Source organism: Chanodichthys erythropterus, chromosome 19, assembly GCF_024489055.1.
Source record: "Chanodichthys erythropterus isolate Z2021 chromosome 19, ASM2448905v1, whole genome shotgun sequence".
In the NCBI taxonomy this organism is placed as follows: Eukaryota; Metazoa; Chordata; class Actinopteri; order Cypriniformes; family Xenocyprididae; genus Chanodichthys; species Chanodichthys erythropterus.
This window is the reverse complement of record NC_090239.1, coordinates 3,327,157-3,351,881: the sequence shown is the minus strand read 5'-3', so window position 1 is coordinate 3,351,881 and position 24,725 is coordinate 3,327,157. Positions and strand designations below refer to the sequence as shown.

At 37.6% G+C, this 24,725-nt stretch overlaps 1 protein-coding gene across 2 annotated transcripts in view; it reads left to right on the top strand.

The window, feature by feature from the left end:
- adam12 (ADAM metallopeptidase domain 12) overlaps positions 1-24,725 on the top strand; it is a 127,694-nt gene that overhangs the window by 54,835 nt on the left and 48,134 nt on the right. The window contains exons 4-6 of one of the 2 annotated variants that reach the window (XM_067369625.1): positions 5,508-5,586; positions 19,299-19,375; positions 22,112-22,298. In XM_067369625.1, the coding sequence (XP_067225726.1) occupies positions 5,508-5,586; positions 19,299-19,375; positions 22,112-22,298 (343 nt within the window). Of the gene's footprint in view, positions 1-5,507; positions 5,587-18,597; positions 18,695-19,298; positions 19,376-22,111; positions 22,299-24,725 lie in introns of those variants that run through there. The other variant, XM_067369626.1, reaches the window with a different exon arrangement.

The window sequence follows — 24,725 nt, the reverse complement described above, 5'->3', positions numbered from 1 at the left end:
AACTTTTATTAAATTGTTGGTAAATCGGACAAGATTTATTATTTCAATAAATTAGACATGCTTTTTGATTACTAAAATTTAATTTAACCATTAAAATGGAGTCAAAAAATAAATAAAACGGGGAAAAAAGACGGAATCCAGAAAAATTAAAATGGAAAAAACGGAATTTGGGAAAAAATAAAATGGATTTTATAGGGCCCTAGAATTAGAGTTAGGAGATATATTATACATTTTGTACAGCATAAAAATCATTATGTCTATGGAAAGTCCCCATAAAACATGGAAACACATGTCCATTTTCATATTGCCCCAAGTCTGTTGTGGTCTCTATATGTAATTCTGTGGGATTTTTTTTTTTTTTTTTTTAATCTTTCACCTAGCACAATTGATTGCTTATAAAAGTACGAGCATACCTCTTCCCAACATGCCACATGGTTTGAGGTGTTATTCATTTAGCATGCTAAACAGAGGTATTTAATAGAGACTCTGCATCTTCCAATTATCAGATAAGAGCACACTCCAGATGTGTAAGATGATAAAGAAGAACTAATTTCTGTGCAAGAGGAGACGCTCTGGAACGAGCCGTGACCTGATTTCTCCCAAGTAGCATGAGAAAACTGTGTTTTGTTCTTGCTGGGCACAAGTTCACTGCAGCTGAATTCACGTTTAGTCAGCCAAGGCCTGGAAAATAATTTGGGCTGTTACTCTGTCCTCCTCCAGCCCCCCTTGTCGTTCGTTCCTCTCTTTTGTCCGTCTTTCTTTCTCTAGCGAATGGCCGGCTTCCAGTCTGGATGTGTGTGTCTCTGTTACTTCACTATTGGAATCAGGATGCACATGTAAAGAAAATTAGGTTCATGTGCTCCAGTTTGTTTGCTCTTCATTTAAAGCTGCCAGGGGTGCAATGGTAAAAGAATAGCTGATTCTGTCATAATTTACCCTCATCTTGTTCCAACCTGACATTCATGCTGTTTTCTTTCTTGAAGAAGACTTTTTTTCTTTAAGAATCTTTACAAAGCTCTTCCCCTTGTACCAATGAAATAGTTTTTTTGAAGTGACATAATGTAGGTTATTTAATGATAATGGAAATTCATGATTATAATTCACTTATCAGATTATAAGTGAATAAAGGTTTGATTTTCAGTCTGTTCATCACATAATGTTGTCGTGTGACTATAACACACTTTGGACTGCTTATAATGGTTTTAAGGTGTTTTTGTTTTTTTTGTCCTTGGTTTTTGGAGCTTGACAGATGCAATGACTAAGTGTTAAAGACTATGAAGAGAAAGATTAACAGCATTCAAGTTTAAATGACATGAGGGTGAGTAAAAAAAAAAGACAGTTTTTACATATTGGGGTGAACTGTTCCTTTAAGCTCTTTGCTTGAAAGAGAAACCTCTCTCGTTGTTTTTATTCTGCCAACTCCTGTCATGTCCCTTTCTAGTTTTCTATCTTGCGAGAACACAAAACATTAAGTGACCAGGGGAAACAACAGCGCCCTGCTGTGTCTTTTTCCCCTAGTGACTGATGATTTGATTAGTTTTTCCTGCTTGTGGCTTTGCTGCAGTCATCTTTCCACAGCATGAAAAGTAGAATTATTTCTTGTTTTTTTTTTTCTCCTTCGTAATCTTTCGCTCTGTTTGGTTTCTGCTCGTGTGAATAATTGAAAAATAAATTAGAAAATGGCCACAGAAACATTGTCGGTTGTTTGTCATTTTTAACCTCTCTTTTAGCCAGTTTCATGACTGAATGTTTGTCGTACTGGAACTAGATCTTCTCAAGGACATGGTGGTGATGCCATATGATGATCTAATTAGATGTAATGAGGAGTTGGGATGGATATTGCTGATGTAGTGGAGGGATGATGTGGCGTACTGGTTTAAGTTCACTAAAAAATTAAAATTCAATTCTGTGTGAACACTGAAAGCTCCAAAAAAGGTAAAACAAGTACCATAAAATTGGTCCATGTGATTATATTCCAAGTTTTCTAAAATTATAGTCTGAGTAAATAATGACGAGTTCATTTTTGGGTCTGGTAGGCGACTGTTGGACTGATTGTCTACTAGTAGAGGGACTAAAACTAAGTTTTCCATTTGTAAATGCAAAATATATTTAGTATTTCTCTTGCTGACTTTGAAAGTTTCTTTTTTGAAGTTTTTCTAATGATGATGTTTGTATTTTTCATCATTTGTAAGCTGATTTGAATAAATGCATCTGCTAAATGAATAAATCTTCCATTATGAAGGGCACACATGGTTTTCATCGTCCTCTTTAGTTTAATGGCTGAAAAACATTATTGATTGATTCAGTAGAGAAGTAGTTTTGTTTAGTAGTTTATGGAACGTATTAGATGCTCCTTTTAATGGAAATGCTCCGCAGATTCCCACGGTCATTAAAAATGTTAAAGGGGACCTATAACGCCTCTTTTTAAAGATGTAATATAAGTCTCTGGTGTCCCCAGAATGTGTGTGTGTAGTTTCAGCTCAAAATACCCCACAGATAATTTATTATAGCTTTTCAATTTTGGCCCTATTTGGGTGTGAGCAAAAACACGCCGTTTTTAAATGCAAATGAGCTGCTGCTCCCGCCCCCCTTTCCAGAAGAGGGCGGAGCTTTAACAGCTCATGCTTCATTTGCTCAACAACAACAAAGCTGGAGAATCTCACGAAGCCAAAATGAGGATTGTCAGTAACAGTGTTCAGCCTTACATTGATCAAACCGACACTGATGGAGAGACTCGGGAAGAAGTTACAACTTTTAGAATGAAACTGGATGTTTCTGAATGGTAAAATGACAGCACAGCCCAACATGGCCTCGCCCCCTTTGTTGCGTGTTCTCAAGGGCAGGTTTTATGTAAATTATAGGGTTAGTGATGTCACTAACCCGGGTTGTTGTAGTCCCTACCAGCCGTTTGTTGTCCTTAAACAGACAATTCTGTAAAAGAAAATATCTCCTTTGCATTGAACTTTGAGCGTAGTAACTTTGCAGATGTTGTTTATGCTCAAACAGCAACATTACACACTAACTAAAGTTAAAAAAGTGAAATCATAATCAACCACCCCTTTAAAATTGTCATTTCCAGGCCTTTGCAAAGTCTTAAAAGTTTCTAGTATATTCATTTTTCATTTTTATAGTATATTCAAATTTCATTGGCAATATTTTTTTTTCTTTGTGAGTGCAATCTCTATAAAATCCTTTTTAAAAACCTTGACAAATAACTGGAAAAGTCATTGAAAAGTAATGGAAGTTGAACCCCGAGCAAAGTTCGTGATTTGTAAATATTTTTTACTAAGCTAAAAGCTTGGAAAAAGGATAAATTCTATTTTTGGCCTTTGACAATTCAAGTCTCTAGCATCTGTAGACAATCAATGTTGAGTCGACCCTCCTGCCTCAACCATATGCCTCCAAACCCACCAGAGGGAATCATTATAGCCGAGGTTCGGACCTCAGATCGGTTTTTCTGCTCCTTCAAGACTTTGTGCTTGTAAATGCTGCTTCTGCTGCATGTGTGATCAGAAGAGCAGCATCTGCCAGAACATCTGATCACATGGCAGATTTCAAGACATCTCATCTCTTCCTGGTTTTTTAGACACCACGGCCAAACACTGTTTTGTAGTTACATGTGTTTTTAATCCCATTTACTATGTGAAACAGTCCTGTAAGCCGTGAATAGTGCGAGGTGAGACCAATTAAACACACATCCATTATAATTAAGCGATAAGGGACAAGAGGTCGGGATGCAGTATGAATAGAGTCACGGCTGATTTCCTGCAACCCCTTTAAAAATCTCATATTCACACAACCTCAAGTGCCTTATTGCTTTTTATAAAAATAAATGAATGCATATTATGAATATTAAGATCTCACACATGATTCAAACATGAGTGAATTCATTAAGAAGATAAAATATTCCTTGACTTGATTGCACAGAAGATAAATTGAGTACACTCATAAGTTTGGCTTAGTTTATTATTATTATTATTATTTATATTAATTGTATGCAGCAAAGATGCATTAAATAGAACAGAACCGACAGCAAAGACATTTATAATGTTTCAAAAGACTTCTATTTCAAATAAATGCTGTTCTTTTGAGCTTTCTATTTATCAAAGAATCCTGAAAAAAAAAAAATGGTCATGGTTTCCACAAAAATATGAACAGTTTTCAACATTGATTAATCAGAAATGTTTCTTTGAGCAGCAAATCAGTATATTAGAATGATTAATGATGCTGAATATTTAATGTATTACAATAGAAAATTGTTATTTTAAATTGTAATAATATTTCACATTTTTACTGTTTATACTGTATTTTTCATGAAATAAATGGTACGTCTTTCAAAATAAACGTCTTTCAGAAAAACTTACCAACCCCAAACTTTTTAACGATACTCAATGTAAGCACAGATGGAATGATGTAGTGACCAATCAGTATTCAGGATGGGATCCAGAATAAGAAATATTGGATTTATAATAAACATAAATCAGAAAGTAATTTTCCTGCTGTCAGAAGAATGCATTAGACATTAACGTTCAATAATAAGATCTGTCTAATCTTTAAAAAAAATCAATTAAATTCATTTTCTAGTTATTGAGGGTGCAGAAATGTACCTCCATGAGGTTTTCTTAGATTCTAAAAGCTATTTTTATCTTAAAGTGTCTCTTGAAAACATTGTAAATTCACTGCAAGGTTTTCATTGATTTCCCCGTTCTAACTAATGTCACTCTGCCCTCCATATGGAGTCGGATTTAAGATCATTTAATTCGATTTGGGTGAAGTTTGGCGAGAACAGCACATTTCTTCTGGAAGTTGAAAACTAGTGTGTAATGTGTAGTATACAGTAATCAGAATGATTTCCACATTGTATTCTACAGACCAGAAAATGAACAGATTTTTAGTGTGTTGTGATCAATTTTAGATTAACCCGTCCCAAACATAGGCAGTCTCTTCCTGGAAAGGTTGGCGGGCGTAATGAAGTGAACCGGACTTATACTGTCAGAAGTCTGTGTGTTTTCCGGGGAGGTTGTTTTTCTCTGACTCAGCAGTGCTGTAATTGTCTTCATGAGTTCGTCACTTTCTCTCAGGCAGGTTCTGGTTAAGAAAGCACAGCTGCATGAAGGCCGATCGAGTGCAGATGTTAGTAATGGTCTGATCAGAACATTATCTCAGCAGGGAGAGAGAGAGGAAGAGAGAGAATTAGGGCATCCTTTCACAGGCTGAGGGGATCTCTGTAGCCCGTCTTTGATCTGTGATCATTTGCAGCTGATCGGATTATATGGGGAAAAAGGAGGATCTAGGCACTTAGTTTCACACCACAAAATTTTGAACTCAACTCGTCTTACTCTCATAATGTAACATTTCTGAATGACAGTGGACGGAACTTCATTTTAATGGTCAGAGATGAGCAAGCTTTGAAGACAAACAGTGCATTGTTCACGATAAGAGGAAAATAAACACTTAATTTTGAAGGAAATGAGTGAGTGGAACTTGTTTGTGTGTTTGTGTTGCAGAGGGTTGTTTGCTAGTCACTACACAGAAACACACTACCTGGAGGATGGAAGTGCCGTCACCACCATACCCAATGTCACGGTAAGATTACAAGCAAGCACAGTTTCCATCCAGATTTAACCCTACGCCTACAGAACACATGCACTTCCTGTAACAAGCCCCTGTTATTCTCCTTGGAGAAGTGTTTCATTTAAGCTGGTGGGTTGATGTTTGTCAGAAAACTCTTGGTTTGACTGAGGAAGTGAATCAGGTGGAATTGTTTATGTCTTGAGACATTTTTGAGACATTCCCTTACAAAAATGTAGGCTCTGTTACTAAACCTAACAAGCTACCAATGTAGGCAGTTTGATAGGGGTTCTTTGGTCTGGTTTGCATTAACTTTTTTGCTCACCAGCCACTGTGGCTAGTGGTTTTCCAAAGTTACTAGCCACTCAGCATTTTCACTGGCCACAATTTTGACATCGATACCATGGGGAAAAACTGCCATCTAGATATTTTTAATATTATCTCATAATTTGGCAGCAGGTTTATTAGGCTGCTGTCACTTTAAGACCTGACTCTTGGACCCATTATACTGTTAAACATGCGCTTTCTTTCTCAACTGTTTATGTTCACTTAAAACATAACTGACTGTGTTTACATGACCAAGACTGGCATTTTGACATTATTTTGTTTGTATTTGATAGTTTAAGCACAGTGAGCAGCAAAAAATAACTCTTTATGTACGCGCACTTTTGGTGTGAGCACAAAATCTGTGGGAATGAGTAAAATTATGAGAAATACGCGCAATCCCATGCCGAAATTCAAGCCCTGTAACACCAACAATATTCATCTGGAGCAAATGAAATGAGTGAGGGGAGGCAGGTTTGTGTGTCAACTCGCTGTCGGAGAGATGAGAGAGAGAAAGCGAAGCTGGTACTGTGTATCTGTTCTACGCAAAATGAGTATTGGAAGCATTTCAGAGATGTCAGTATCGATATGTGTTGAAATCGATATGTGTCGATATGTGTTGATATATAAAATTTAACCCCCCAAAGTGGCTAGTAGGAGTCCTACCACATTTGGCGGATTGGCGGGGGTTTTTGTCAAGCCCTGTTTGCATCAAATCTGAAGGCAGCATCACACGTATCCTTCAATGCAATTTCATAATACATTGCAAGAAACTTTGGGAAGAATTATTCTAAGATTGCAAATAAAACATGAGAAATGTTGATTAACCCTTTCACACATAAGTTTAAAATATTTTAGCTGAACCCCCAGTATGAGTTTTTTGAGTCGATCATTATTTAAGAACGAATCACCTTATAATTTTCATGGCGACGTGTCATGCTTGTCACGAGATACACCGCTGCCAGATGACTGATGTATTGCTTTAATTTAATTTTTCCTTTTTTATTAAAAAATATTCACAAACTTGTTAAATATATCATAAAATGGCTGATATTCAATTGTCAAATGTGTGTAAGTGAATGTTTTGTCATTTAAACTGTGATCATGTTAGTTTAAAGTGATCATGTTAGTTGATCTATAACAACAATGGGCATCGACCATGTAAACAAAGCATAGTTTACGCTGCAAGAATCAGATCGGTGGGATTTACAACATGTAAATTTATCCACTTCTCCCCAAATACATGAAAGTAACTGGCCGGTAAACTGGGAGAGGAATAGAGCAAACTTTACAATGTGCATCTAATGTGAATAAAACACATTTGAATTTAGAAGTTGATCATGTGACACACTGAACGTTCTAATCACACCAACATTTAAGTATTAATATTGATAAAAGACATTTTTTTTTATAACAATATGTCTGAGACATCTTCACAGTCGCCTGAGTGGTTTAAAGCATATATTTTAAAGTCATGATTGACACACAGCCTACATTTCTTTCCTGCCTCTGCTTCTTTCAGACCTTCTATTTTACCTAAACCAGACCTGTAGTTAAGATCCCATCGTATCACTGATCTCCGCCCACAGCGATTGCTGGATGATCTTGTGTCAACAGCTTTAGAGGAGAGGCGGTCAAACGAGGGCCACCAGGAGAGCAGAAACCACCCATGATGCACCTCTGTGCGTTTTAAGCGTTTAGATTGCAGCTCAGATTACTAGTCAGCGCAACAGACACGTTGAGCCCTGAAGGCATGTAAGTCCAAACCTCTGAGGAACACCTCCGGATCCCTGACCCTGTCCTCCTCAATCTGCTCTCCAGCGGACCGCCAGTTTCCACACCAGACTGTTTGAGCCAAAACCCTTTATGAAAAGAAAACGCATGCTATCAGAAATCCTACAAAAACAACAACAACAATAAAAAAAAATAAAAAAATAGATAAGGAAAGAAAGCAGGGAAGGCAATTTTATTATTACTATTGCTCATAGTGAGTTAGTGGATTAGTGATTTGAACAAACCTTTAACCCTTTGTATTGAACTTTAGCTTGTAACTAATCCTAAATGTTCCTCAAATCATGTGTCTTAATGAGGACAGCTGTGCTGTTGCTGTGTGCATAGCAACAGCCTAAAGCCACTCAGACCACCCTAGCAACAGCATAGCAACAGTCTACAGTCACTCAGAATGGCATAGCAACAGTCTAAAGCCACTCTGAGCAACATAGTAACAGTCTAAAGCCACTCAGAACACCCCAGCAATGGCATAGCAACAGTCTAAAGCCACTCGGACTACCGTAGCAACAGCATAGCAACAGTCTAAAGCCACTCAGAACACCCTAGCAACAGCATAGCAACAGTCTAAAGCCACTTAGACCACCATAGCAATGGCATAGCAACAGTCTAAAGCCACTTGGACCACCCTAGTAACAGCATATCAACAATCTAAAGCCACTCAGAACACCCCAGCAATGACATAGCAACAGTCTAAAACCACTCAGAGCAACAAAGCAACAGTCTAAATCCATTTAGAGCACCCTAGCGATGGCATAGCAACAGTCTAAAGCCACTCGGTCCACCCTAGCAACAGCATAGCAACAGTCTAAAGCCACTCAGAACACCCCAGCAATGGCATAGCAACAGTTTACAGCCACTCGGACCACCCTAGCAACAGCATAGCAACAGTCTAAAGCACTCAGAACACCCCAGCAATGACATAGCAACAGTCTAAAACCACTCAGAGCAACAAAGCAACAGTCTAAATCCATTTAGAGCACCCTAGCGATGGCATAGCAATAGTCTAAAGCCACTCAGAACACCCCAGCAATGGCATAGCAACAGTCTAAAGCCACTCGGTCCACCCTAGCAACAGCATAGCAACAGTCTAAAGCCACTCAGAACACCCCAGCAATGGCATAGCAACAGTTTACAGCCACTCGGACCACCCTAGCAACAGCATAGCAACAGTCTAAAGCCACTCAGAACACCCCAGCAATGACATAGCAACAGTCTAAAACCACTCAGAGCAACAAAGCAACAGTCTAAATCCATTTAGAGCACCCTAGCGATGGCATAGCAACAGTCTAAAACCACTCAGACTACTAGAAATGTAGTTTGAAAGAAATTAAGAAAGAAAGGCAATATTCCCATGATGCTCCATCCAGTAAGAGTCGGCTAAACACTAGATATGGTGTTGCGCAACACAGTATGGTAAGATTTAATAAACCATTGTGATTTTTTTTTTCAGCTTATTCCGTAGATTTTCTCAACAGTGTGAGGCAATATGCGTCCTGCTTTGTTTTGATGGGAAACAAGAGTTGCAGGTCACCCAGAAACAGCAGCACTTCTAGACCTGAATGTCATCAGGAGGGACTAGTGCTGAATTTGGACTTCACAAACTGATTTGGGATGAACAGAACAAAACAAGACAAATGCTCTGTCAACCTAAGTGCAGCGATTGATGTTTCTCACACACAATCTCTCCCTCTTGCTCTCTCTCTCTCTCTCTCTCACTCACACACACACACACACACACATTTTTATCTTGATTATTGGCAGACATGATTATATAAAATCATCCATGTTGCGCATTAACAACATCTACAGTAGGTCATGGGTTGGGTTCCCAGAGAATGCATGAACTGATAAAATACATACCAAATCAGGGCTTGACATTAACACCCACCAACCCGCCAAATGTGGGTGGATTTTTTAACGCCGTCATTCCTACTAGCCACTTTGGTGGGTTGAATTTTATATAAAATATAAATTTTTTAAATTGTAGTCTTTTAAAAAGGCATCTCAAATAATAAACTAAGTGCAATGTATATCAATTTTTCAATAATGAAATATCTGAAACGCTTCCAATACTCATTTTGTGCAGAACAGACACACAATACCAGCTCATTCTCTCTCTCTCTCATCTGTCCGACAGTGAGTTAACACACCTCCCTCACTCGTTCCTTTTGATTAGCTCCGAATGAATATTGTTGGTGTTACAGAGCTTGAATTTCAGTGTGGGATTGCACGTATTTTGCATAATTTTCCTCTTTCCCGCATATTTTGTGCTCACACCCAAAGTGCGCACACATAAAGCTGACTCTCAGTACTAAATTGAGTTTGTTTTTGCTGCTTATTGCGCTTAAACAGTTAAACACACACAAAATAATGTCAAATGCCAGTCGTGGTGAGTATTCATGTAAACACAGTCAGTTATGTTTTAAGTGAGTGCAAACAGTTGAGAAAGAAAGCGCATGTTTAACAGTATAATGGATCCGTGTGTCAGGTCTTAAAGTGACCGAAGCCTAATAAACCTGCTGCCAAATGATGACATAATATTAAAAAAATATCTATAAAGCAGTTTTTCCCCATGGTATCGATGCAAAATTGTGGCCAGTGAAAATGCTGAGTAACTTTGGAAAACCACTAGCCGGATTGGCTGGTGAGTAAAAAAGTAAATGTCAAGCCCTGTACCTAATAATATATATGATTTCTTTTATGTGTCAAGCTATGATGTTGCTCCAAAACCATAAAACTAAACTTGCCATCCTGTGCCTAACAAAGTCCTCTTAATAACTTAGTTATTAAGTAATTATAATTAGTTATTAAGTAATTATAATTAACTTAGTTTCTATCACATTTTGACTGGGACTGGGATGCGTCCAGCTCTGAATTATCAAATTGTTATATTTCCTAATTTTTAATGTAATGTGTAAATAACGTGCATATATCACACAAACTGTGTGTGACTCATTTCTACCATTGCACAAAATATCATACACACCCAGCCCTAACAGCACTGATCGAATTCTACAGTAATTTACTTATTTGCTGTGTCCAAACATTTGTGCACCAGGCAACAGAACGGCATATTTTGTACTGTAAACGGGATGAATTGTGCTGATCTGATGGGATCCAGGGCCGCTGGGGCAGATGGAGTGTATTCACTCAGGGTGTAGGGAGTTATGGGCTTGTGTTCTGTTCCAGAAAGACTTCAGGAGTGTGTCAGTGTGTGTCTGTTCTCCCAGACCTCCTCTGCCTTTCATTAAGTCTGTTTTATGGTTGTATATGCGGTGCCATTATTTCATCCTTAAGCAGAACTCCTCTGAGGCCCATTTGGACTCACTCATGGACTCCTGTAGCTCCAGTCGGACGCTGCCCAACACCCAAGCGGGACTTAAATCGCAGATATATTACGTGATTAAGAACGACTCAGAACAGGAGTGTCAGACTCATTTTAGGTCATGAGATGAGCTTTTATTTGCTAAACACTGAAAGTGCATGTGCAATACATGTTCTTCTGGAGTTTGTGAAATCCAAAGTCAACTTTAGATTACAAATAGCTTACATAAAGAAATGGAAAATAGTAATATTCATCAAAACAATATTGACAAACAAAAAAACACCTTAAGAAAGTAAAAAAATATACTTTTAATAATGATAAACTGATAATGGTTGTTGTTATTGGTATTAATCATAATACAAATAATAATATTTATTTTTTATTTAGAATTATATTGAATAATATATAGTTGGTGGACAAAAATAAAAAAATAAAAATGGCAAAAATTAAGACTTTTAGAAATGGGTGGAGTTGAATGTAGGTTTAGTATGATCTCACTCATCATGTCTCAGCTGTGGCTCACAGTATGAAGTGACCAAGTGATTTAACACTGGACCTGAGACTGACCGCACACCATCTGTTACCCTTTACCTCATTGACATCGACATATATATATATATATATATATAATCGTTTATTATGTCGATGGCGTATAAAGCACTCTATTCAGAATAGAGTGTTTTCTATGCCAGCTTCTGCCAAAGGTAGAATTTATGCAATTCGTTATATTTATCATTTAGAAAACAAATCATTTACAGTTCCTTAATTACATTTGCTGTAAATACAATTTTTAGAGTAACATGCATAAAATGTTGCTTGTGGCAGATAGTATTATATTACGTTTAATATTATATAAAATAATTTTTGTGAGTTCTTAAAAGGGCTATATGTTAGAATGTTCATGTATTAAAGTTGCAATGTGTACATTTTAGGAGGATCTATTGACAGAAATGCAATATAATATACACAACTATGTTTCTACAGTAGCCCTAAATGGAGTGTTCTACAGAGTGCGCTTGACTGGTTACTCTCTGCTGTCTCAGACGATTATATCTTTGTTCTGTGTTGGCCACTGTAGCTTCTCTATATTGCAGTTTGCAACCTCACCGCTAAAATTTACATCAAATGTTCTATTGCCAATGTGTGAACTTGTGTGAGCTTATAATGAAACTTAAAAGACGGGACCATCCCCGACTTCCTAGGCTGTCTATGAAAGACACTAGACTAGTTTATGTGAAGGACTCTGGGCGTTTTTGCCGAGAAAATCCAAAGGATGTGACAGTTACGTCTGTTCCCGTGAACCTCCCTTCTGTTCTATGACACATGAAACGAATGCTTATACAATGTTCAGGATAATGCTGAAAGAGCCATTGTGTACTGTAATGTCAATGTATCATGCAAAGAACAGGGATTAATTCAAATTCTAGTCTCACATAGCCAGATCTATACAGTCTATAGTCTCAAATATACTCTATAATCATAATGAGGTCATTTTAATTACCTCATCTGTCAACATGCCAATGAATTGGGGTTATTGGGGATTGAATCACGTTTAGTTTCTTGTATGTCATGTGTGTGCATGAGTGCAAGCAAGAGCAATAAGGTGCTGGCTGTAGTTAACTTAATGGCCACCGGTGTCGCTAATAACGGTATATATATATTGTTACAATACCACTGGTGTATAAAGCACATGACAAGGAGATAAGATCAAAACAAGTCTTTTAGTAGATAATCCAACTGGAGAGTACAGGAACATAAAGTATACACGAACGACACCCAACAACCAACTGAACAGAAACAGGAATTTAAAGGTGCTCCAAGTGATCCTGGGTGGATGTAACTTCCTGTTGACGTTCGAAGTGTTGTCAAATGAAACAGAGGCTAGCTAGACCCTCCCTCCTCCTAAGTTTTGTGGTCCAGGCTGCACCAGTTTGTTTTTATTGCCGTTTTCGGAGCTTGTGGCGACTACAGAGTCCGCGTTTTTTTTACAGTGTGTTCAGGGGACAGGCAGCTAGCGGATAGTGAGGAGATGTTTGCTGTATGTGACAAATGTTTTGGCCTAAAAACGCATGACATCACTTAGAGCACCATTCAATTATTGATTAACTCAAATGACAGACAGCTGTGATGAATTGGATTAGTGTCCATGGATACTGATTGTGACGGGAAACTAGAACAAAGGAATATGTGACAGATGACAACAAACTGAAAGTCCATGTGCATGTAACATTATGCCCCCTCCCAGAAAGGTGCGTCCTCGTGCCGTAGCGCGAGGGGAAGATGAAGATGGGATGCAGATGATGATGTAGAAGGTGGTTCAGGAGGCGGACAGCTCACCAGGAGGAGGCAGAATAAGGGAGTCCAAGGTGGTGCAGGAGGTGGTGAAGTATGGTGGATGGCTTTAAACAGGGGCTGCAGGATGTTGAGGCAGACCACAGCCAGGATGGTGCCCCACGGCAGCGTTGATGGAGGAGCCATGGAAGGTAGTTGTTGACCGTCATGGGGAGGACCGCAGTCAACGACGGCGAAGATGGAGCCCACCACGTAGTCGACGTGCTGAGGTGGTGGAGAGATGGTGATGATCCAAGCGGCCGCGACGGAGCCGCAGTGACGACCTTTGGTGATCGAGGAGGGGTTCCGGAGGTCTGAAGACACATTGGAGTGACCGAGGGCGGAGACAGAGCCTGAGGTAGGGCGGAGCAAGCCATAGTGGAAGGGGTGGAGGACCAGAGAGCAGCGGATGGTCCATAGGTCCGCAGCGGAGGTGCAGCGATGTCTGACCCAGGTGGAGCTGATGTTCCGAGGGAGTCCGGTGTGGTCATAAGGCTGATGGTCACCTCCGAGGTCGAGGGTGGAAGGAGGCAGCTTGAGACCGTCCGAAGCTGGAGGCGGAGCTTGGGGCTCCTCGTGCCCAGGAGGAGACAGATCCCGGCAGGCCTGAGATGGTACCATGCTACTGAGAGGAGATGGTGTTGAGGGACTAAAGGGAGACGTAGATGACTGGATGGCACTGATGGTTGTGGGCTGAGAAAGTGTACTCATGGGCTGCTGGAACGGGTTCAGCGGAGGCTGGAGTTCCATGCAAAAATCCAAAGACAGTAGTGAGTCACAGGAGGGTTGGTGTTTAAGTGGGAGAGGTGCACTGGACGGGACCAGCACTACAGGGGACAGTACAGGAGCGAGAAAATTCCTCTCCACACTTTATATCCAGCAGTGTATCCATACCAAACTCACTCTCAGTAGCGGGGGGGTGGGCGGGGCTCTCTTCCAGCCCCTCGAGGTCCACCAACACTCCCTCGGCGATGGTAGATTCGGCCGGCTCACACACCTGGTCAGGTTCACGCTACTTGGGCTCCGTGGCGATGTGACCCCCGATCGCTCCGGTGTGTGTGGGCGGCTCAATCGCAGCGGTTTCCGTCGTTCTACCTGCGGTGGGCTCAGGTCGAAAATCCTCGCCGTCTGGGTGGTTCTGGCTGGGCACTGGCTGGGGAGTGGGGTTGGCGGCAACTCCAACGGTGAATGCTGATCCACAGGACGCCAGCACCCACTCCACATATGACATGAAGCTCCCTCGAGCACCCTCCCCGGACAGCTGTGCTCGTGTGGTGTTGTTAAGTCTAGCGTACAGGAACGAGCACAGACAGTAGTCCGGGAAGGTGGTCTGATGTGCGAGACCCAAATATTCTGCTAAATGTTCCTCAAGGGAGCTTTCTCCCTGCTTAACACTCTGAGGTCTGACGGTATCGCCGGCGATACCACCATGTTTTTTTTCTTATCAGTGTGAAAGAGACTCAAAATACTCTGTCAATGTAGCACATACAATTAAGAGTTATACACCATTTTAATCTGTGGAATATCTTTTTTCATTTGTGTACACTCAGAGTAAAAACAAAATGTTGTGCTTTTTGTAAAATAAAGAAAACTAACTTAATGCGTGATCTCTCGTCTCCCTCTGAATGAAGTCCAATCTGATAGTTCTCAGAAAATGAACTGTAACTTAGAGAATACTAATGACAAAAAAATTTGACTTATGTCTAAAAAAACGTTAAGATGTCAGGTTTTAAATTATGTAAGTCAAATCGAAAACAAACCTTCTGTGTTTATGTAATCTGTATGAAAAGAGAGCCATGTCAGAAATTCGTGATTCAGCTCATTATCCGCTAATGCGGCCACGCCCACGGAGCCAGCGCTATTCAGACGCTAATTCAGTCAATACATGCATTCATCGTCTCAATCGTGTATTTATTGTCTTGAAAAGTGTTTATCAGGATGTAAAAGTCATGGTTAGCGATCTCTAGAAGACATGCAGTTAGTTCCTGTTTTCTTTTCTTCTTTAGATGAATTTTAGATGAGTTTTTGTTTCTTTAGCGCCCTCCGGCTGCAGTATGAATTGGAAACTCCATTCATGAAATAGCCTCTTCTTCTTTTAGATGAATTTGTGGACTAAAAATGCACAGAGAGCGCCCTCCGACTTCAAGGATGAAGTAAAAACACCAGCGCTCATAGTAATGACAGTGAATATTAAATAAATATAACTCCTCTGTATAGAAAATTGACATAAGCATATGAGAATCCAATATTTCTCCAAATGTGCATGCTTTTAAACTAAAAGCCTATATTCAGACTCTTTGCATCACAGAAATACATTATATTTTAAAGTATAATATAAAACCATTACTTTATATTGTAATAATATTTTTCTGTATGTTTCATATATCATGATGAGCTTGAGACATCACAGAAGGTTAATGGTTAATGCCTCATTAATATGCAATAATTTCAGCTCATTAATCTACCAATTCTTTTGTCTTCTCAGGTGAGAATGGCCCATTATTCATGATGATTCACGCCTCCTCGCATAATGTGTTTCTTGGCAAAAAGTGTCTTACAAAAACTAAATCAATATATTGTTTTATATGAAGGAGTAGGCAGCATAATTTTTACATAATTTTGAAGCAAAAACTCTAGTCTACAACCTCCAATAACCAGAAGTCTTCTGTGAACACAGATTTACTATACTTTTTTTGGCCTTATTTCAGTGACTTAAGTTTTTTGTTTTTTCAATAACCACACATAAATGTTATTCCTTCAAAAACACAAACATGTACATACATGTTCCTCACATATTATTGTAGCCTAGTTTGTGCTGAATGCAGTGTGATGACATTTTTTCCATTAATATGTTTATGAACAACTGAAAAAAGCACAAATGTCAGGGCATGTCAAAACTTCTCCAGGCCCCAAATCAGCCTCAGACTCCAGAGGGTTAAGGCACATGAGTGAAACACCTGGGTAGATGAATTTTACTGATGGGTCCATGGTGCAAGCATGAGTGAAAAACGGAAACAAAAACACTGAACACGAAAACACAAAAAGAAATTCCTAAATACAAACACGTCGCTTACTGTTCTGGTCGGGTGTTCGGTTACAATACCACTGGTGTATAAAGCACACAATGAGGAGGTAAGATCAAAACAAGTCTTTTACTAGATAATCCAACTGGAGAGTACAGAAACAGGACAGGAACATATGCCAAAGTATACACAAACAACACCCAACAACCAACTGAACAGAAACAGGAACTTAAATAGACGACAGACTGATTAACTCAAATGACAAACAGCTGTGATGAATTGGATTAGTGTCTATGGATACTGATTGTGGCGGGAAACTAGAACAAAGGAACATGTGACCGATGACAACAAACAAACTGAAAGTCCATGTAGCATGTAACATATATATATATATATATATAGACTGTATGTACGCACTATATTTACATTCATTTCGTAGACAGACAATTTTATCCAAAATGTATATGTATTTGAGTTCTTAAAATCTACACTGTCTTCAATATTCATATTTTCATTCAGTATACTTGGAGTTATGATTTTCATGCAGCTGGCATGTCAGTGGCTCTGTGTTTTATTTTTAATGGAAGTGGAATGTCTTTTTTGCCTGACGGCTCTCAGGAAACAATGCTCTGATAGACACCGTAGCTCAGGGCAGCGTGTGCTCTGATGGATTCCCTCATGTTACTTTGACTTAGACTCAAAGATATATTGAGGACTGTAGTTACACCAGGCCATGCTGTTAAAATAACCTCAATGTCACTGGTATACTGGGATGAATATGAAATAACATGAGCATTATAAAACAGACAGTTCTCCTCTAAAATCTGATTGGATGAGCATATTAAAGTGCAGAAGCTGTATATTAATGGCAAGTTGATATATTGATTGATTTGATTGACCATAAAACTAACTTTAGCTATTTGCTGAGCAATAGTATATATATTTTTAATTACCATTATCATTGCATTACACCGTGCCCTAACCAGATTCGATGCGATGAGATTGCGACGAGATTCCAGCGACAAACAATTTCTGTTCACACCAGACGCGATGCGACTATAAGACGCTATAAAGTCAATGATCACAGCTGTAGTCGCAACGAAATAGAAAAGTACATATTAAAATTCATGAATATCACACCATTTTAACATTATTAAAAATACTTACTGAGTTACTGAAACAATATTTGTCATAGAATACACTTGTCTGTTCACAATGAGTTGACAATTTGAACATTCTTGTGGCATTGTTGCTTTCAGTACAGCTATAAAAGACACAGAAAATGATATTCAAAGTCACATTACATGAATTTAACATTAAATAAAGCACATAAACATTACCTGAGAGTATCGTTGCTATACTTTGTGTTGTTGTTCCAATCGCGACGTCGCAGAAAATAATCGTTTCTAAAATAGTATCGCCATCACGGCTGGTTAGGACAAAAACACTGATTAACATGATACCTTTTATTGCGTGTCGTTGCGTTGCATCACGTCTGGTTAGGCCACGATGTTAGTATATGAAAAAAAAAGACCTTATTTATGCTAATGCACTAATTTAAATGGTGGAGCCTTTTTTGTGATTATTATTTTTATTATTATGAGTAATTTATATTTTTTTTCTTTTTTTTATCATATTTGTTCTGCTTCGCAGTTTAATAAAATCTTTGCATCATGCCCAATAATACCCTTTCACCATGGTGAAATCACTGTAACATTGCTTTACTTTTACACTGTGGTTACTGAATAAAGTTTGGAAACTGAAAATGTCTTTAAAAAAGGGAAGAGTAAAATCATTGAACCACTACTAAAAGCAGGACGGTATTTCTTTCTGAGGTCTGTAGACAGGAGCTTTCAAAGGGATGAAGCTCTGGAAATCTCTGCCAGCTCCAATCCCAATCCAAACCAGACAAGTGCTGCTCATTTCCTCAAACAAAACTACTTTGTCCTGAAGTGCCTCTCATTGCATATATGAACGTCAATGCTTTAGGGATGAAAGTCACATTCAAATGGAGTGAATCTCTGAAATGAACATGCGGTGTGTGGAGCGCGTTCCCGCGCTCTGGTTTAACCCTTACATACTGTCAAGAGTTATAAGTCAATAGTTTTACCATGCTGTCTGATTTGATTATGTCATTCGCAGTGCTTCATTTGATTGCAGTTCATTCCATCATAAAAGAATGAAAGTAATCAGTCATTTGTGTTGTTTTTCTTCAGGGTTTCAACATTTTTTCCCCCTCAAATCATCTCAGAGCTGATTGGTTTGGTTCATGGCTTTTTTGTCTTTACCTTTTGAGAAAAACACCTCCAGAAACAAGGCAGCTGAAAAAGTTGGTCATCTAACACACATATAACAGGGCATGTTGTGATAAAAGCATAAAGCCTGCTGTGTCATATTTGAGATGCAAATTTCAAAGCTCTTCTGTCGTCTGATTGATAGTTTATACTTTTTTAGAAAGTAAAAGACATTTTAGTACAAATGTACAAATGTCCACCCTCAGGTCGTGGTTAATGTGCCTTTTTGCTTTGAAGTTTTTACTGATTTTTAATGAGTAAACGTAAGAAGAACTTTAAATATTGTCAGTAATATTTCAAGATGAAGGTTTACCTGATTATCCATACATCATTTTTAGACAAATCATTCAAATGTGAGTATCATATGAGGTACAAAGGTTTTGATGAACATTTATTTGTTCATCTCTCAGTCATCATTGTATTGCATTGCATATGTTTTGCCCAACACAATAAAAACAGCAGATTTTTGCTCATTTTTAAACAATCATGAAACTAAAACCATTACTTTTTAAACTACTGTGTTGGCCAACAGTAATTATGTGTAATTTTTTTGCATTAAGTTGCATATAAAATGGCAAGAAGAAAGATTGTTGACTTAAAAAAATGTGCTGATGTAACTTCCTGTCTTTTGTGTCCCAGATTCACTGCTATTATCATGGTGAGGTGGAGGGACACCTGGGGTCAGAGGTCAGCCTCAGCACCTGCACAGGACTCAGGTGAGTTAGTGGTCACACCTTCCCTATATGGGACAATTTGTACATTAAGTTGACCTCACAATCTTCCCATGATGCACTGAGCTCAAGATCAAGAACAGCCTAAGGAAAGGGCATTTTAATAACGACATGTGAAGTTCGGCATCCTCCGGAGACACTTTACGGTTCCTGTTTTAATTATGAAAAAGCACTCTAGTGGACGCTTAGGTTTGCCTTCATTACCCGAGAAGGGACATTCAGATGTGTGAGTGTGATGTTGCATGGGAACATTGTTAGTCAAGTTACATTTATTTCTGTAGCACTTTACACAATACAGAAGAACATAACAGTATTAATGTTACCAAATTTTTTATTATGAAACAAATACAATTTTAGCTGTAAAGCAGCTCTAAAAAGACAATAGTGTCATTATTTAGATCAAATTTGTTCAATGCTGATTCAATTTAGTTTAATAACTATGGAAGCTTGTTTCTGCCAAGTAATAAAATTATTTAAAAAAAAATAATTGCAAGTTTTTATCTCACAATTCTGCCTTTTTTCTCACAATTGTGAGTTTATATTTTGAAATTCTGCCTTTTTTTCTCACAATTGCGAGTTTATATCTCACAATTCTGCCTTTTTTCCTTGCAATTGCAAGTTTGTATCTTGCAATTCTTACTTTTTTTTCACACAATTGTGAGTTTATATTTTGCAATTCTATCTTTTTTCCCTCACAACTGCAAGTTTATATCTTGCAATTCTGCCTTTATAACTCACAATTTCAACTTTAGAACTCGCAATTGCGACTTTATATCATACATTAAAAAAACAGAATAACAAGATGATTTTTTTTTAAAAAAAGTCAGAATTGTGAGATTTAAAAAGTCATAATTTCCCTTTTTTATTTGTGATTCAGTGGCAGAAACAAGCTTGCATAAATAACAGTGTCATGTCAAGTCACCTTTATTTCTATAGTGCTTTGTACATTACAGATGTTTCAAAGCAGCTTTACAGTGATCATGAAACTAACAGGAAATGTGAGAATAACGATCAATGATCTTCCTAAACAATCAGTGAACATCATCAAATATAAAACAAATTCAAATTCTGCTGTAAAGCATTTTTTCAGTTCAGTGTCAATTCATTTCACTTCAATAACTGTGTAAAGTTCAGCAATTATGAATAGTGACGTTACAATAGTGACGTTATTTAGTTCGTCAGTTCAGTGCTGATTCAGTTTCGTTCAATAACTGTGTCGATGTTGCAGAGTACATCAATTATGAAACTAATCTGATTCAGCTATAAAGGAGGAAAGTGGTAAGTCCTATAATAGTTTCTGTCAGAGCATCACCATAATAACTTTATATTTAGCTGATCATGTGCCACAAGAGATGCATAAAGCTGATTTTCACACTTCAACCTAGGGAGAATGAGAGCAGCCTGGACATGCAGGATTTATGACGGTGATAAAGCATCATATCTCCGTCCCCAGAGTCACACCGCTTATTGTTCAGCTCTTTATTTCACCTTGACTCGCTCTTTGTGCCGCAGTAACCTGTCTCTCTCCGCCTGGCAGACAGACACATGCACAGGTCTCCTCCGACAGAAACGGTGTCGCTCGGCACTGGGGCCAAAACAAATTGCTGCTGATTTTTTTGGCAGTGTCCGGCTGAGTGGGGTTTCCACAGGGATCTCATGCAGTGGAGAATGTAGTTTTAAAACTCTTGGAAAAGCCCAAAGCACTGGCCGTTTCCCAGCAGAGGAGAATATCACCTAAATTCAGCGTACGGCTCGAAAGTGTGAGAAAGGTTTGCGGACGTGGATCCAAAAACCACAGAGCGGTAATATTAGAGCTTGGGGTTAGATTTATTTAGCCAAATATTGTACAAAATTGATCGTCTGCTGACCAACAGTGGCTTGGATGCTGAGCTAAGCCGCTTTCCAAAATGTCACTCTGTCTTATTTTGTGGGAAAACGAGAAACCACTTCCTCTCATACAAGAGTTTTTCTCACATTTATTCCCAATTTTGTGTTAATATTGTAAAAGCTTCTTCCGTCTTGCTCCTTTTGTCTGTCTTTCTGTATGTACTTCTGAATAATCATAAAATATTAGTGCATGTCAGCATTTGAAAGCACATTTTTGGTAAAACTAGGGAAAAGTGCTTTTCAAATAAATGCAATTATTCTGCATGGTCTCTGAATTAATATGAGGTCATTAAAACTGCAAGCACAGTAAATATAATAGAATTTGATAGAAGTAGTTCCACATGAATGTCACCAATTTAATTCATAGCAGGAGGTAAAACTGTCCTGCTTTCTAACTTGAAAGCTTGAACATATTGTGTTTACTTCATCTCTTTACTTCAAGATTTAGTGAGATTTTATAAATTGTGACAAAATATTATTTTGGGGGCAAAATGTAGATAGTCTAGACAATAAATCAGACCCCAAATAGATAAATTCAGTATATTCAGTATTATTTATCTCTATTTTGACATATATTTCTATATTTCACTGTTTATGGTGAGACAGGACCATTTTACTTAAAAAATTGACAAAAAAAATATGAATGTATTATTTTGTTTGTAGATAAAATTGACAGTCAAACAAAATGATGAAAATATAAGACATTATATATGACATGAAAGTTACATGTCAAGTTGCTCATAATCCAAGTAAACTAATTTTATTGCTCTTTTTGGTTATTTCTTGTTATGAACAAATTCAGCTTCAGTCAGTGTTGATTGTCTCGTTCTACAGGGGACTGATTTCACTTGAACATGAAGTATATGTACTGGAGCCCATGCAGGAGGGAAACACACATCGTCTTTACAGAGGAGAACATCTTAAATTCACCCAGGGAACCTGTGGACACGGTCACAATATTTCATACCCCACAGAGATGGCAAACACTACAGGAGACGTCTTCAGCTCTCACATCAGAAGGGTGAGTTAAACAAAACCACAAACCTGCAAACATTACAGCTTTCAGATTTTTTTTATATGCAGAAACGTATGCAACGTGTTTATCTTCTCTAATGTGACATACTTTTTAATATTACTGAATATTTAGATGTAAACAATGTAGGGTTGTTGTGTTTTTATCCATCATGAATAAAAGAGGGACCATTTGTAGACACCAGAATATTATAAACATGTAGGAGGAGGGGCTTTTTTGACTTTTTTGTGACTAGCTAAACCTTGGTAACTGGAAGTAACTTTAGGACAAAACAAATACTTCATGTCTCAATGTTACTGACCTCTTTAAAGTCATGACATAAACATTGAACCACAATTAAGCCATTTTAATAAACTCACATTCACGATAAATCCAAATAATTATTTCTTGTTTCACTTTGAAATGCGTCACATTACAGAAATAAATATATAAAGTATGATAAAGTTTACTGCACACTTAATGACTTCTTATCTTTATATTTTTACATTTTATGTGACTTATTTTTTAAAATATGTCACATTAATAAAATGTGCTGGTTTCTTTATTATTATTATTATTATTATTATTTATTCATTTATTTATTTCTTTTTTATTATTATTTTATTTATTTATTTATTTTTATTATTTTTTAGGGTTGGTTTCTCAAACAGCCCAACACAGTAACATTGACTAGGTTTGGGGCGGGACTGTTTGCCTGACCAATGACAGGCCAAAGAATGAGTAATTAAAGAGTTATGAAAATAAAAAAATATGAGAATATTTGCAAGACTTTCCCTCAGGTGTTTTTTTTTTTATAGTCACACTAGACTTGCACTATCCAGCCCATATTTTATTTTTTATTTTTATTGTTTTTAAAGGATTTTTATTGTATTTTATTTATTTTATACAACATTTTTATTGCATTGTATTTTATTTTATTGTATTTTATTTGAAATATGTCACATTGTGGAAATAAAATGGATTCCTTTTAAAGTTGGTTTCTCAAACAGCCCAACACAGTAACATTGACTTAGTCCCGTCCCAAACTTACTTACTTGTTTGCCTGACCAATGACAGACAGGTGTAGTGTTCAGTAAACCTGTTCTGTTTGGTGAAGCTACAAGGTCACCGATCAGTCTTTTTTTTGGTCACTTTGAGGATACCGTGAGGACACATCCAGTCTCGCCGCGGGCACTGAAGTGTTTTCGTATGGCAGGAATGATGGTTGTGTCAGAATGTTGTCATTGAGTAAAGGCTGACAGATCTTCTCTATACAAACTTGACTTTTTACACACCAGAGATTCATTTTTGCAATTTACAATTCAGAAACAGGCTTTATTCTCCCTTGAAAAAGATTTAACCTGATGTTGCTTGAATTAAACCCCTGCGATTCTTCAGCTCAGCAGATGTCATGGCGCAGAGATATCTTCTCTGTGTGGAAGTCGAGTGTTTTCATTTAATTAGACGCTTATCAGCTTTTCTCTTTAAAACCGCAGCACAGGTGAAAAAGCTTGTTAGGCGTTACGACCCTAATTCTTCTCAACATGAAGCCTAACAAAGATGAGTCCAGCCTTTTATTTCAATTAAAGTCACTGAAAACAATAAGAGGCAGTTTCCATTGAGAGTGAGAGGAGTGATGCTGAATACATGATGAAGACAAGGGTCACCTTCATGATGGTCTGTCCTGACTGGATACTGTCGTATTAATACTCTTAATATATACTGTAAATATTTATTTTAAAAAGTCTAGAAGCCTAGTCAAACAATTCTGAACAGACGTTCACTTCACAGCTCACGGATTTACTGGTTTTCATGAATCACAACACACTCCTTTTTACACTTCAATGCTGGAATGAAAATTAGCGGTTATATTTGAGTTATGATGACTTTACCAGATGAAAATTATACAACCACTAGTATATATAGCATTTATTTGCAGAATTAATTGGGGCTTGTAATATTTAATAGATCTTTGTAAAGCAAGCAGCTGCCACATACATGTATTGTGAGAACCATTGTTGAAAACCAAACAATGACCAATTAAAGAGTTATATAAACATGAGAATTAAAAACTGAGAATTACTTGAAAGACCTTTCCCCTGAGCTTTAGCACTCAAACTTTTAAGACACTTACTGCACACTTGATGAATTATATTGAAAATTTATTTTTATAACAGTCTATAATTTTACTAATTTTACTTGATTTTACTTGATTTTATTTTCTAAAAGATTTTATAAAATATTTTATTGTTTTTATATGTTAGTTTTTTCTAAAATATTTTTAATGTATTATTTCATTTCCTATATACTGTATAAGTTATATATAATTATTCTATATTATATAATGTATTACATATGGAAACAAAAATAGTGTGTGTGTGTGTGTGTGTGTGTGTGTGTGTGTGTGTGTGTGTGTGTGTGTGTGTGTGTGTGTGT